The sequence below is a fragment of the Leptopilina heterotoma genome, unplaced genomic scaffold, assembly GCF_015476425.1.
Source record: "Leptopilina heterotoma isolate Lh14 unplaced genomic scaffold, ASM1547642v1 Lhet_227, whole genome shotgun sequence".
NCBI lineage: Eukaryota > Metazoa > Arthropoda > Insecta > Hymenoptera > Figitidae > Leptopilina > Leptopilina heterotoma.
In genome coordinates this window covers 361,872-376,970 of record NW_025110945.1, presented here as the reverse complement: position 1 = coordinate 376,970, position 15,099 = coordinate 361,872, and the positions used below count along the sequence as shown (strand labels likewise).

The 15,099-nt window shown below is 28.3% G+C and overlaps 1 protein-coding gene across 2 annotated transcripts in view; it reads left to right on the top strand.

The window, feature by feature from the left end:
* LOC122502302 overlaps positions 1 to 14,532 on the top strand; it is a 72,268-nt gene extending 57,736 nt beyond the window's left edge. For both annotated transcript variants that reach the window (XM_043612280.1, XM_043612281.1), the window contains 2 exons: positions 7,471 to 7,623; positions 12,597 to 14,532. In XM_043612280.1, the coding sequence (XP_043468215.1) occupies positions 7,471 to 7,623; positions 12,597 to 13,775 (1,332 nt within the window). In that variant the 3' untranslated portion in view covers positions 13,776 to 14,532. The remainder of the gene's footprint in view (positions 1 to 7,470; positions 7,624 to 12,596) is intronic.
* Positions 14,533 to 15,099: the final 567 nt, after the last annotated feature.

The following is a 15,099-nucleotide window of genomic DNA, read 5'->3' as shown; positions in this document are numbered from 1 at the left end:
TGCATTAAAATTTTAAAAGTTGAAACTAATTTCAACAGAAAAATTAGGAATTTTTGTAGAAATTCAATTATTTTCAAGAGTAATAATATTCTTCGCAAAAATTGAATAATGTTCAAAAACAATAAAATTTTTCTTAGGGATTCAATTATTTCCACAAATAATAAAACTCATCGCAGATTTTCAATTATTTTAAATACAATTTTAATCTAATTTCTCGAAAAATGTAATTATTTTAAAAAATTTAATTAAAATTCGTCAAAATTATTCAATTATTTAAAAATTTCGACAATAAAATTCTTTATAGGAATTGAATTTTAAGAAACATTCAATTATTCAATAAATTATTTATTTTTGTATTTAAATAATTGAATTATAGTAGAATTTTCTAATAAAAATTAATTTAGAAATTAATTTCAAATAAAATTTTAGATAATAATTGAATATTAAAAGCAATATAGCATGAATTTTTATAGAAATAATTGAATTTTGACAATAATTTTTTTGAAAAATTTTAATTGAATTTTTTTTAATATTATTTTAAGTTTTTATTTTCTAATATACAATATTTAATTGAAGAATTGTGGAATAATTAAAATTTCGTAAAAAATTGAATATTGTAAACAAGTGGATTTGAAAATTGTCAAAGAACTTTTTCGAAAATTATTAAAAATAATCGATTTAAAGAAGAATTTCAGTTAAAAATTCGTTGAAAATAGTAATTGAATTGATAATGATTTTATCATTTGGTCATATTTAATTATTATAAAACATGAAGAAATCGATCATCTTCGAAATCGATATCTTCATGTTTTATAGAATTATGAAAAATTGAATTTAATATAGTTTTAAGTATAAAATGTTCTTCTATTTGACTAGGACTCTTTTTATTTTTGTCAGTGGGTCTGTAAATGGTCCGCAATTTTTCTTTTTTGGTCCGTAAAGTCCGTATTTTTAAAAACTTTCACTGGTTCCAGCCCTGTTTTGTCCACTATCGAAATTCTGTATGTATATATAGATACTTATTACTTTATTAGTTATTGTATAATTCTGAATAAAAAAGCCCGTTTCTTGATTTTTGAGTAAAGTAATTTTTCGGAAATTGTATATATATGACATCCTGTTATATATAGTGTTAGAGCGGTTCTGATTTTGTGGAGTCGTCCAGAGAGAGAGAGAGAGAGAGGCCATATACTACATGCTCGTTACGCTCGCATGTAACGTATACACAAGGAAACACATTGCGTGACGCGGGAGGCCGGTGGGCGACAGGATGCCGAACACACGCCTCGTGCATTCAGCTGTGAAACGCACCCTGCTCCAGCACACATATACACACTTATTTACACATGTACACATATTTACACACATATACACTTATTTACACATATACATATATATTCACATGTACATATATTTGCACATATATATTCACATGTACGTATATATTTGCACATATATTCACATGTACATATATTTTCACATGTATATATATTTGCACATACAAACACAAATATATACACATGTACATATATATATTTACACATATATGCACATGTGCACATATATACACAAAAATAAACACATCTATATACACATGTATGTAGTCATATATACAATACGGACTTATATTCATACATAATACCTATATGTGCACACATTTATACATTGAGAGCCCATTTATACTTTCAAACACACACGTGCGCGGACCCCCGGATAATGGATATGCATACACGTGTGCGGGCACATTATTCGCCTATGCGCCAGTGGGTTATCATTCTCGGTGGCGTCAAAGAAATAGCTCTCGGTCTCTCTCTCTATCTCTGTCCATATATATATCGTAGGTGCGTCCGCCTACGGCTGTTATGGTTACTCGACAAATTATATGCACTTTGAGAGTGTATCTCTCATCTTGCGCAATATATACACAAAGTAGCGAGTCCTAGGCGTGAAAAAAATTAGCCTTTACGTCATCCGGAACATGACCGATGCGATGATGTCAGACATTTAAACACCATTGACTCCTACTTTTATTATTTCAATTTTCAAGTGTTGTTCTTCTTCTTTTTCTACTACTTCTTTCTCTTCCTCTTCTTTTTATAATGTTTATTGAACATCCTTTTTGCGTCATTTCCTGATCTTTAGGGTCTTACTGAATATATGTATTGCTACTCTAGAGTGATTCGGCATGAATTTATAGGGGGAAATGTACTTTTAGATCTTAAAAAATATAAATTGATTTTCGCTTTAAAATTTAGATTCAGAATTCAAGTATTATATTTTCTTGATGTCATTGGAGTCGCGAAGGACAAATCGAACTTTAATTATAATTAATACGAAAATCTGATAAATGCTCGGATAGAATTTTTAGGGAGTAAATACATATAGAATGGCAAATATAAACATTTTTAAAATTCAAAAAGGAAAAGATTGATTCATAATTTTGATTTTGTTATTTATTTTAAAATTCATTTCTGAAATTCAAAAATAACAAGATTTTGATTCATAAATCCGAATTTTTTATAATGACGTTAGGACAAGGGGTATCATCCTTTTTTATAAATGTCATTAAATAAAGAGCGCAACAAAAATTATAACACTCAAAAATTTTCATTTTCACACCTAATTTCTTGTCATTTCAACTCTTTTGAAGGGGTAACCTATAAACATATAAATTAAAAAGAAGTGAATATTATTATTTCTATATAATAACACAATTATTAAGGAAGAATCTGACGTACAGTCAAAACAAAAGTTAGTCCATTGTCATAATTTCGTAATTTAAAAGATAAATTATAAATTCGTTGTGGTGGAAGTGAGAAGAATTTAATTTTGAACATTTAAAACGATTGAAAGTTGCAGTTGAACAAAAATTACAATTTTCTGTCAATAAGAAACATTTGTTAAATTTTAGGTAATGTTACTTTAATCATTTACTATTGACAAAAAATTATTATTTTTATTCAAATATAACATTAAATTGTTCAAAATGTAGAAAATTAAATTCCTTACGCTTCTACCAAAAGGAATTTGAAATTCAATGTCACCTTCTCTTTTAAAATACGAAATTGTGACATTGAACCAACTTTTGATCCGATTGTTTGTCAAATTCTTCCTTAAAGTGTTGGCAAAATCTTGTAAAGTATGGAAATGCGGCTATTATAATTTTTCGAAAATGCTTTTAGTTTTTATAACAAATTTCTTTTAATTTTTGTAAAATGGGCATAGTTTTTGTCCATATTTTGCCAAACTCTTCCCATAGTTCGAAAAATGTATAAAATTTGTTAGAAAAGTAAAGAATTTCTCAAAAATTGATTCTATCCGTTGCTCATACTTTGCCAGTGATTTTAAAAAAATTTCTTCACCTTGGATCCGACATTTTGTATTTTTTAAAACTATCTTTAAATTTGTAATCAGTGACCCTCAAAAATCTTTGATTAGAACAAATTTTTGACACTCTTAACTAAAGGTATCAAATTGCAACGAATTGATACCAAAAATCTGGATCAAATTAGTAATTGTTCAAAATTTTTGTATTGGATCCACTTTGGTATCAATTTGATACTTTCAAGAAAACTGAGAATACAAAACGGACTTAACATTTATTCTGAACGATTGCAGTAAATTTTTAAATTTACTTTTACAGTAAATTCTTCAAGGTGGAGGCGAAACTTTTTAGAGTTCAAATAATAATAAATAATAATAATTTTGTCAGGACTTCAAGAAAGCTATAATATGGGTCAAAAATCGTCAGACCTAGAAAACTAATTCGTAAAATTTCTTGGACTGTTTCCAGTCGACATTATATAGCCAGAAACGCTTGACCTAGGAAGTTTCCTAAAATTTTCACCAATATACATATAATGTCCTAAGAATGTTTCTAAAAGATCGTTTATTAGAATCTAATTTAAGCAATTAGGTAGGTTCCGTTTAGAAACAGTCTATAGTGAAAAACTAGAGTTTTAGTATAACAGTAACTAGATGTAAATTTAGAAAAAGTATGTTTGTAGAACGTGTCTTGGAATTTACATAAATATCAGTTCTTGCGATATATATATATAAAAATTGAGACACGTTCAAAGTGACCCTTCAAGAATTCCTAATTATTCCGGTTGACCACATTAATAGTGTTGGGAGAAATAAACCCCACGCGAGTTGTGACTTCATCCTTCAACAGGTGTTTATATGGGAAAATACAATAATGATGCGCACGCGCCTAAATTCTGCTTTTACCTTTCAAACTTCTTGCAACTATCCAATAATCAATGACAAGAAGCATATCAGTTTACAATGATTAATTTCGAAATTCGTCATTTCTTTTGGAAATTTATTCTTAAAGTAGGAAAATTAACTCAAAAAGTTTGAAAAATATAAAGTTTTTGGATTTTTTTCGAGTTACCTACATTACCGACATACGGTATCCAAAATGTAGGTAAGAACCAAGCGTCGGGGAGGTAGAAACCAAAGTCACTGTTGGTAAATCCCGCGAACGAGATGTCGACCAGCAGGGGTTGAGATGACTAATTCAACTACCCTCCGACAGATGGGGCGAACGTAGCGAATCAGTATTCTAAAATATCGAAATTTTAAAAAGAATTCAACCCTAAAAGTTCAATTGGAATTCCGACAATAATAATTCCCTTTCGAATTATATTGACTTTCTCATAGATTTTCGTCTATAAACAAAATTATAAATTCTTACGAAACAGAATTAGAAATTATAATTTCCATCGGAAATTATAAGATGAAAATAAAATATCGGAATTCCGATGGTATTTCTTCTTTTAAATTTGATATTGAAATTCAGATAAATTTTTGTCGCTGAAAATTAATAGTAATCGTAATTAAACTAAAATTTCGTCAATGGAAATCAATATTTGAATTCCGATTGTATTTCTTCGACTGAATTTGATATCGGAATTCCGATAGATTTTTTTCGATTAAAATTAATAGCGTAAATCCACCGGAATTTCATTGATGAATATTTAGAGTTGCAAAAAGTAAAATTTGATTTCGTTTTTCCCTAACATTTCCTGATTTTTAGACAAAATTTTTGACATTCTTTCTATTATAGTAAATACAAAAATTCAAGGGGGTTTCAATTACAGAAAAAGATCATTTTCAGGAGCAAGATTTAAGCCTTCGAGGGCATTTTTTAAAAACTAAATTACTTACTGTGGCGAATTTCTTTTGATTATTTTCAATAATTTCAAAAAAATTCCATAAGAATTTATTTATTTAATTGCATTTATAGAAATTTTAATTATTTCAAAAATTTTCAATTAGATACTTAAAAAAACTTAAATCGTTTTAATTTATTTTCTCAGTTTTTTGAACAATTTGTTAAATCTTTTTAAAATTTAGCTAATTACTTAAAATTTTAACTTTAACTCTTTTGATTTTAAATTACTGTTTATGCGATTTGAACACTGTTTTTTACACTAACCAACATGAATATCTTCGATTGCGACTTTTTGTAAAATTCAATTATTTACTAATTATTATTAAATTAATTTTGATAATTCTTTAATAAATTCTTTTCAAAAATTCAAGTACAAAAAGAATTTACTGTTACTTATATCACCCCACTGTTACTAATAACCACATTTGACCTTATCTTTAAAAAATTAATAAATTTTAATTGAATTAAAATTTATCAGAAATATAATTTTTTCGAATTTTAAATAAAATTAATTTAATAAATAGACATTTAATTATTTTTCGACATTTGTTTTGTGATTAATTTCGGGAAAATTGAAATATTTAATTATTATTAGTAATAGTTTTTAAGTAGCAATTGTAATTTTTGAAAACTTTTATTCTATTTATTTATTTAGAGTCTTAACTCTTTTGTACATATTAAGTATACGTTAAATTTTTAAAACCTTTTGAAATTCGATTATTTTTAAAAATTAAAAACGGTTTTTAACTAAAACCTTTCCTAAAAGTTAATTATAAATGATAACTTTAAGAAAGTTATTCTTGAATTTATAATTCTTCAAAATAAATTTAATTCTGTAAAGAAATATACGAAAAAATTAAGGTATATTGTTTGTAGAATTGGGATTATTTTATTATTATTATTATTATTCTAAATATTTTTAATTTTTAATTCCTAATTTATTTTAAATTATGCTTTCTGATATTTTAATTTCTGTTATAAATACCTTTTGTAAATTCCGAGAATTCGTTAGTTTTATTTATTGAAATGTTCTCTAATCTGTAAAATTTATATTTCTTGTAGCCTTCGTTAATTTTTGTTGTGTAATGAACACAGCAAAAAATTTGGGGATAATTCACTATCTTTTCTTGATGAACATTACACTTTCTGAGAAAAGTACTTTTCCCCAAAAATTTGGTGAATATTTCTTAAAATTTAGTGAAAATTCAACAAAATTTTAATGAATATAATTTTCCCCAACAAGTTGACAAATACTCCGCAGTTTTTAAGGAATACTTTTTTAAAATTTACGAATATTCACTTACTTTTTAGGAAAAAACATATTCAACAGAAAAATTAGAGAATTTTCGCCAACTTTTTATTTTAATTGCAATTTTTTTTATTTCAATTTATATAATTAAATAACTTCCACTGAAAGCTAAAAAATTCAGCCAAGCTTCTAAAATGATGTTTTTAGAAAAATAATTTATAATAGAATTTTTATTGCCTTCCAACTTATAATAATTAACATTTTTTAATTATAAATTGTATTTATCAAATTTTTTTCTAAAACAGAATTAAAAATTGCGTGGAAATCATTTAGATTTCGAAACGTTATTGTTACACACGTATTATTATCCACTTATCCGAATGTATTCGTTTTATTTCCTACAAGGTATTGTTTTAAAATTCATTGCCCGACATAAAGATTTTTAAGATCAAAACAGATTAAAGAAGAATTCTAGGTTTTTAAGCATTTCAAAAATATGCCACCAAAAGAATGAAATTTTTGTAGTAATTCTATAATTTTATATTCCGCAGTACTTTCAATGGTAGGAGGTCAAAAGTTCCAAAAAGTTATTTTTCCCAAAGGATATTTTTTTCAAAGTATTATTTGTTTTGAAATTCATTCAAAACGATTGAAATTCTTAAGTACTTAAAAGCAATTGGTCACAATTTACATTTTTAAACACTTTTACTCTTTTTGGATCTTTTATTTTAATTTACATTGTAACTTTTCTTTCAGAACTTATTTTTTGGAACTTTTGTACTTTTGGAAAAAACCATCCTTGGAACTAATCTCTTGGAACTTTTGTACCCCAATCCTCTCAATAATATTTTCTAACATTTTCTTACTTTTGCTTCCTTATGATTACACACAATTTTTTTATTAACTGAAAAAGTTATTTCGCCCTTTATGAATATTTTTGAATTAACTGAAGCATCTATTGTATGCTCCATATAATATATTTTACGCTTTACTGAAAATTGTTGACAGATTCTGAATATTATTTTTTCTTTTTTTGTTGCAGTCCCTGAATGGAGCCGAAGGAACCGTTCCACCTGGAAGAATTTTCAAGAAGGTCGCAATTGTTGAAAACTTTTTCGACATCATTCATGCTGTCCACGTTGATCTCGAAGGTCGTCCTGGAAAACATGCGGGTCAGAAAAGGACATATAGAACGGTAAGGAGATGAATTCCTAATTGCTCTCAAGTACACAACTTTTATCGGGTTCTTTTTTTTATTTTCTATGTTGTATACTGCAATTTTGTTATTGCTTCTAGAGAATATTTACTCAAGCGAAGTGTGTGTTTTGCTTTTACGGTATGACATAGTTAAAAAGAGAAATAGAGAGAGGGAGAGAGATAGAAAATTTATTGGCTATAGATCGGTGTCACCACGTGACATGATATTAACCGATTCCTGATGTCTTCCCTCGGGAATGCAATGAGGCATTCAAGCGACCGAACACCCGATACCGCACGTCATCTCACATGTTCCGTTGCACATTCGCGTAAACCACTCTCTCGGGTATCATATCTATATGTTCCTTTTACTCATTCTATTTGCCTCTATCATTCTCCCTCTCTCTCTCTCACTCTCTCTCGACCACGAGTCTCTTTCTCTCCTCAGCATCCAGTGTCATCGTTCTCTCTCTCTCTCTCTCTCTCTTTCTCTTAACCTCCCCGGCTCGGCGCGATCTGCTTGTGATTCAAAACCTCAGGACACTTGTTGCATTGCCTGCTTACTCGTATACACACATATACAATGAAAGCCGTGACGGTGAAACTGTTTTACGTTAAGTCGACGTTACACGGTGTGCGATTCATCGACTCGGGGAATCCCCGCGTCGTATATATTAATCGCTGTCACATCCGAACCAAGAAATTAGATCCACTCGTTTCCACATTTCCCAATTGAGAGAATCTCAATATATACTAAATTGTGGCAATTGAAAAATAATTCCTGTGGTCAATTTTTTTATTATTGAGGGCCGATAGTCTAATTAATGAACCAGATTCAAATCCAGGTTCAAACTCATATCACCAATTTCATACGATTTCATAAGATTCGTACGAAATTCGTACGGTTTTCGTGCGAATTTCCTTCAGAAATCCGTCCAGATTCGTAAAGAATATCGAATTCGTATGAAATTACTATAGTGAAATTCGTGCGAATAGTACCCGGATTTTTTAAAATGAATTTTGAAAAAAAAAATTTTTGTAAATCCGTATGGAAATTTGCACGGAAATTCTTTTGACAATTTCTTCAACAATTTTCGGACAAATTTCCTTACGAATTTCGTACGAAATTCAATCGAATTACGAACGGATTTCTGTTGGTAAATTTTTTGGAAAATTCTGCTCGGAAATGTCAGCAAAAAATTTATTCAAAAATTTTAATCGGAATTTCCATACAAAATTCGTATGAAATTCGATAGAATTACGAACGGATTTATTTTGAAAATTTTTTATAAAATTCTGCTCAGAAATTCGTATGGAATTCCGCACGGAATGTCAACTAAAAATTCCTTCAAAAATTTTCGGCGAAATTTCCATACGAATTTCCGAGCAAAATTTTATAAAAATTTTCCAAAATAAATCCGTTCGTAATTCGCTCGAATTTCATACGAATTTCGTATGGAAATTTCGCCGAAAACTTTTGAAGAAATTTTTAGCTTTCATTTCGTGCGGAATTCCATAGGACATTCTGAGCAGAATTTTGTAAAAAATTTTCAAAATAAATCCGTTCGTTATTCGATTGAATTTTGTACGAAATTCGTAAGGAAATTTGTCCGAAAATTGTTGAAGAAATTGTCAAAAGAATTTCCGTGCAAATTTCCATACGGATTTCCAAACGAAATTTTTTTTTGAAAATCCATTTTAAAAAATCCGGGTACTATTCGCACGAATATTCGTGCGAAAAAACGTTTCAAAACGCCACACGAATTTCACTAGTAATTTCATACGAATTCTATAGAAATTCTGTACGAATCTGGACGGATTTCTGAACGAAATTCGCACGAAAACCGTACGAATTTCTTACGAATCTTTTTTACCTGGGATTACAAATGTCTTTCCAAACCAAGTGCTTTCTAAATTTGAATTAGTAAAAATGTTTATTAATTTGAATTAGTGACTGACTTTTTGCTTTTGAATTAGTAAATTTCACTAATAAATTAGTATAAATTACTGTTTATTTAGTAAATTTTACTAATTCAAATGCAAAAAGTCAGTCACTAATTCAAACTAGTAAACATTTTTATTAATTCAGATTTAGGAAGTGGATTGTGACCATCGGGATCTTACAGATAGCATACTAGAATTCTTATGCAATAATTTAAAAGGGATAAAATTTCAAATTTTATCCCCAGTAACGTAATTTTGTCACCCCGTCACGTATAACCGAGACAGGGTTGCCACAGGTCAGGGAAAAGTCAGGAATTTTTATTAAAAGTATTTGAAAAAATTAAATTTTCAGAATTCATAAGAAAACTTTGAATTTTTGTGTCGTTTTTGTTTTTGCCTCATAAACTATGAAATTACCACTAATTCTAATACAAAACGTTCAATTTTTTCTATTTCTGACAATAATTTCTTTTTAACCCTTTCGTGACTCTGGTGCATATATATACCACTTAAAAAATTTGACATAATTCGGGGGTTTTCGGGGTCACCATTTTTGAGCTTTATGCTAATTTGAGCAATTTTGAAAAAATGTCCGCCATATTGGATCCGACATTTTGAATTTTCAAAATTTTGAAAATCTGACCTCAGATTCGTAATCAGCAACCCCAAAAACCACTGAGTAACAAGTTTCAACAAAATCTAATCGCAGGGTTACTCGGGGCACGAAAGGATTTAATAACTTAATTTTTGAAGAACTATCATAAAATTATTACTTGCAAATTATTTAATGAACAATTTCACTTAAATATTTCAAAATTAATTGCGTTTTTAAAGAGTTGCGTTTATAATTTTTATAAATAGAAGAAATTCAAAAGGTTTTAGTTTGAAGAAAATTTCAATTTTGAATGTATTTAATTAGAAATTTTAAAGAACTTGGATTTTTGAAAAAATTTTAATAATTTAAATTCTTATGAAATTAGTTAAATTTTTTAAAACATATTCAATTAATTATTTAAAGTAATGGAATTATAGAAGGATTTTTGGTAAAAACACTAAAAAAATTGAATTTTGGAGAAGTTACAAATTACAAATTGAATTATTTTCAAAAGTTATCAAATTCTTAGCAGTAATTCAATTATGTTCAAAAATTTCAAAAAATTCTCGTAAAAATTTCAATTATCTTCAAAAATAATGAAGCTCTTCTCTAAAATTCAATTATTTTCAATCTCCACTACTTTAATATAATTTTCGAAAAGAATTCAATTATTGAAAAGAAAATTAAATAAAATTCTACGCAAACATTTAATTATTTTCATAAATAACAAAAATTTCACAGGAATTCAATTATTTCCAAAATTTTGTGTAAATTTCTTTTCAATAATTCAATTATTTTCATAAATAATAAAACTCATTGCAGAATTTCAATTATTTTTATTACAATTTTAATCAAATTCCTCGAAAAATTTAATTATGTTATTTTTATCAATATAACAATATTCATCACAAGAATTCAAATATTTTCAAAAGTAATCAAACTATTCGCTGAAATTTAATTATTTTCAATAATTTCCAAAAAATTCTTTTCAACATTTCAATTATCTTTGTATAAATAGCAAAATACTTCTTTAAAATTCAATTATTTCCATCATAAATATTTTCTTCAAAAAATAAATTGTTTCAAAATTTGTTATAAAATTCTTCGCAACAATTCAATTATTTTCATAAATAATAAATTTCTTTTTAGGAATTCAATTATTTGCATAAATAATAAAACTCATTTTAGAATTTTAATTATCTCAAAAAATGTAATTGTTCTTAAAATTTTTATTAAAATTCGTCGAATTAATTCAATTATTAAAATATTTGTTGATAATATTGTGTATAAGAATTCAATTTTAAGAATCTTTCAATTATTCAATAAATTATATATTTTTTATTTAAATAATTGAATTCTCGTAAAATTTTCCAATAAAAATTGATTTAAAAATGAATTTTAGTTAAAATTTTAGATAATAATTGAATTTTTAAAAGCATTTTAGCATGAATTTTTAGAAATAATTGAATTTTAAAAAGGTTTTAAATTGGAATCTTTCAAAATTTGAATTTTGAAAGATTTCAATTTAAAATCTTTTTAAAATTATTATTACCTATTCTGTAGAATTAATTTTTTTAAAAAAGTTTAATTTAATTTGTTTTTAAAATTTTTTGAAATTTTTAATTTCCAATGTATATTTAATTGAAGAATTTCCGAATAATCGAAATTTCTGGTAAAATTGAATTATTGTCAACAAATAGATTTAGAAATTCTCAAAGAACTTTTTCAAAAATTATTGAAAATAATTGATTTAAAGAAGAATTTTTGTTAAAAATTTTAGAAAATAATTGATTTGAAATGATGAATAATAATTTTATTACTTGGTCATCTTTAATCTTCATGTCTTATAATAATATTCTTCTAAAATAATTAATTATTTCTTTCTAAATAATTCTTCTAAATTATTGAATTTCAAAAAGGTTAGAATTTGAATGTTTTAGATAATTTTAATTTCTATGGAAAAATAATAATTAAATATATATTTAAAATTAAGTTCTTGTTGTTTTCGAATATTTTTTAATTAAAGAAATTGATAAATAAATGTAATAGAACATTTTTTTGAATATCTAATCATTTTTAGAGTAAATGACAAAATATTCTTTAGGATCAGGAAAAAAGTTAAAATTTTGTCTGGAAATCAGAGGAAAGTGAGAGAAAAACAAAATTATATTTTTGTGGCAACCCTGCGAGAACCGCGACATCTCCGTTTTCTTCCCACTCGCCTTTCTTTCATTCTTCCTACAATACAACTGTGAATTCAAAGCTCAAGTGTAAATCTCATGATATATGTTACTCCTACACTCTCTTATTTAAACATAAAATTTAAACTCCGACTATTTCCTGAATTATTAATTATTCCCCTTGTTCTTTGTCACTTCTGTAGGTAAAGAGAAAAATGCAGTATTAGAAAAAAGATTTATTCTTTGTTTCAGATTACAGAAACGTACGCCTTTTTGCCCCGAGAGGCCGTCACTCGATTTCTCCTCGGCTGCACGGAATGTCAACGACGACCAAGAACGCCGAGTCCCAGCAATCTGGCGAATCAATCGCATGCAAATGGAATTCCAACATCGTCAATATCAACCGTGACAACATCAATGTCATCATCGTTAACAATGACAACAGCAGCGACACCATTGAGTCCAACATCCGCCACTGCCTTGTCAGCGACTCCATTGCAAACTACACTCAAAATTCGTGAAGCCAGTCACGCACCGGACAAGAATCTCTTCAACTACAGGCACCCGAAGCATCAAAAAACGCTAATTTTGGAGAAGAAGGAGAAAAAGGAGAATAAGGAGGAGATTAAGGATCAGAGGGAGACGAAGGAGAGCGATGATGTGAAGGAGCGGAAGGAGGAGGAATCATTGAGGGAGGAGAAAGTGAAGGAGGAGAAGAGAGAACCAAAATACAAGGACGAGAAATACAATCCCTTGAGTATCACGAATTTACTCAAGAAGGAGCCGACATTCAGCAATAGTGGTTCTGTGGCAACAACCGAAAATCTACTCGAGTCACGAAGAACACCGGAATCGGATAGAGCAAGTTCCCGGAGTTCGGCGTCGTCAAAGTGGCGGAGGATGTTGCCCGAGGGACGTACACCATCGCCACAACCCTCACATCCACTGGCACGACCATGGAGTCCGGGATTAGATCCAAAGAACACGCCAATTGACTACAGTCTTCCCATCACTACCACGTACCTAAAGCATCAGCAGAGAATTCTCGCCGAGCAAAATAAAAAGCAACCGACAAGGGAGGAAATTGCGATCCAAGAGTTACGCAACGCGGCTGCAGCGGCGGCGGCAACCATTGTCGAGACGGAGAGCATGGAGAACGAGAGGTTCTCCCCGGCAGCGGGTCTAATCGATACCAATCTCAATCTACTTGCGACCATTCAACATCTTCACTGTCAAGTCATGTTGGCATTAACCGAGAGACTCAAACCCTCCACAATGATGCCCACGCCGCTCACTCTTCCCGGGCCCAACACATTTATGCCGACCACAATTCTTGGACATAATCCCATTATTGGACATAATCCACTTCTTGGTCCCGCGTCAATTATTGGCCACAACTTTCTGATACCGGCGAGTCATAATCATTCCTGAGGGACGATTGCACTTTAAATATGCCGAACCGGCTCCTGAAAGACGTTAAATAAATATGGGTCGACTTAGGTGTGCCCCATATGGAAACTACAGCTTGGGAAAGACTTTGGAAAACAAATGCCGAAGCTATTTTCAAGGAGACTGCAAGCAGACACTAAACTTCATGGAATTGCCCGAAGATATTCGAGAGAACTGAAGTTATACTTCAAACAAGACTTTATTAAAGTGTGTTCGGAAAAGAGATTGCGAACCTATTCTGCAGTAGTTGTTGTAACAAGTAAATCTATGCAAACTGGACTCACCGATTTCGTTGAACCGAGGTTTTTCTTTTAGAATATGGAAAAATATTAGATATGTATTTTGTTTTTAAGCCGAGGCCAAATTTAGAAGCCACACATATAGAAGAGTGAATAATTTTAACGTACATTCAAATTCAAGTAGTCAGATTATAATGAATAGCAAATGAACAATTACTAGCAATGAAAAAAAGTGTTAAGAAAATGTGACTATTGAATAATATTCAGGGTTGCTACAGATCATAAAAATCAGAGAATTTAAGGAAAAGTCAGGGAAAGTAAAGTTGGTCAGCAAAATCAGGAAAAAGTCGAAGACTTTTATGAAAAGTACTGAAAAAAATGTAATTTTTATAATTCATAAAAAAATTCTTAATTTTTGTGTCTTTTTTGTTTGCTTCATAAACTATAAAATTACCACGAATTCTTATTCAAAACCTTCAATTTATTCTATTACTGGCAACAATTTCTTTTTAAATAACTTAATTCTTGAAAAACTGTTATAAAATTATTACTTATCAATTATTTAATGAAAAATTTTACTTAAATGTTTCAAAATTAATTGAATTTTAAAACAGTTGCGTTTACAATTTTTATAAATAGAAGAACTTCAAAAGCTTCAGTTTGAAATTTCAAAAAAATTCAATTTTTGAATGAATTTAATTAGAAATTTTAAAGGACATAGATTTTTGAAAAATTTTAATAATTTCAATTCTTCTGAAATTAGTTAATTTTTTTAACAAATATTTAATTAATTATCAAAAATAAAGGATTTATAGAAAAATTTTAGTTAAAAAACTAAAAAAATTAAATTTTGAAGAAGTTACAAATGATTGCAGAAATTCAATTATTTTCAAAAATTTTAATAAAATTCTTCTCAAAATTTCAATTATTTTCAAAAATTTTCCCCATTTCAATAATTTTCAATATCTACTAATTTAATTAAATTTTTCAAAAGAATTCAATTATTTAAGAAAAATGTTTGATAAAATTCTAAGCAAACATTAAATTATTTCCATGAATAATAAAAA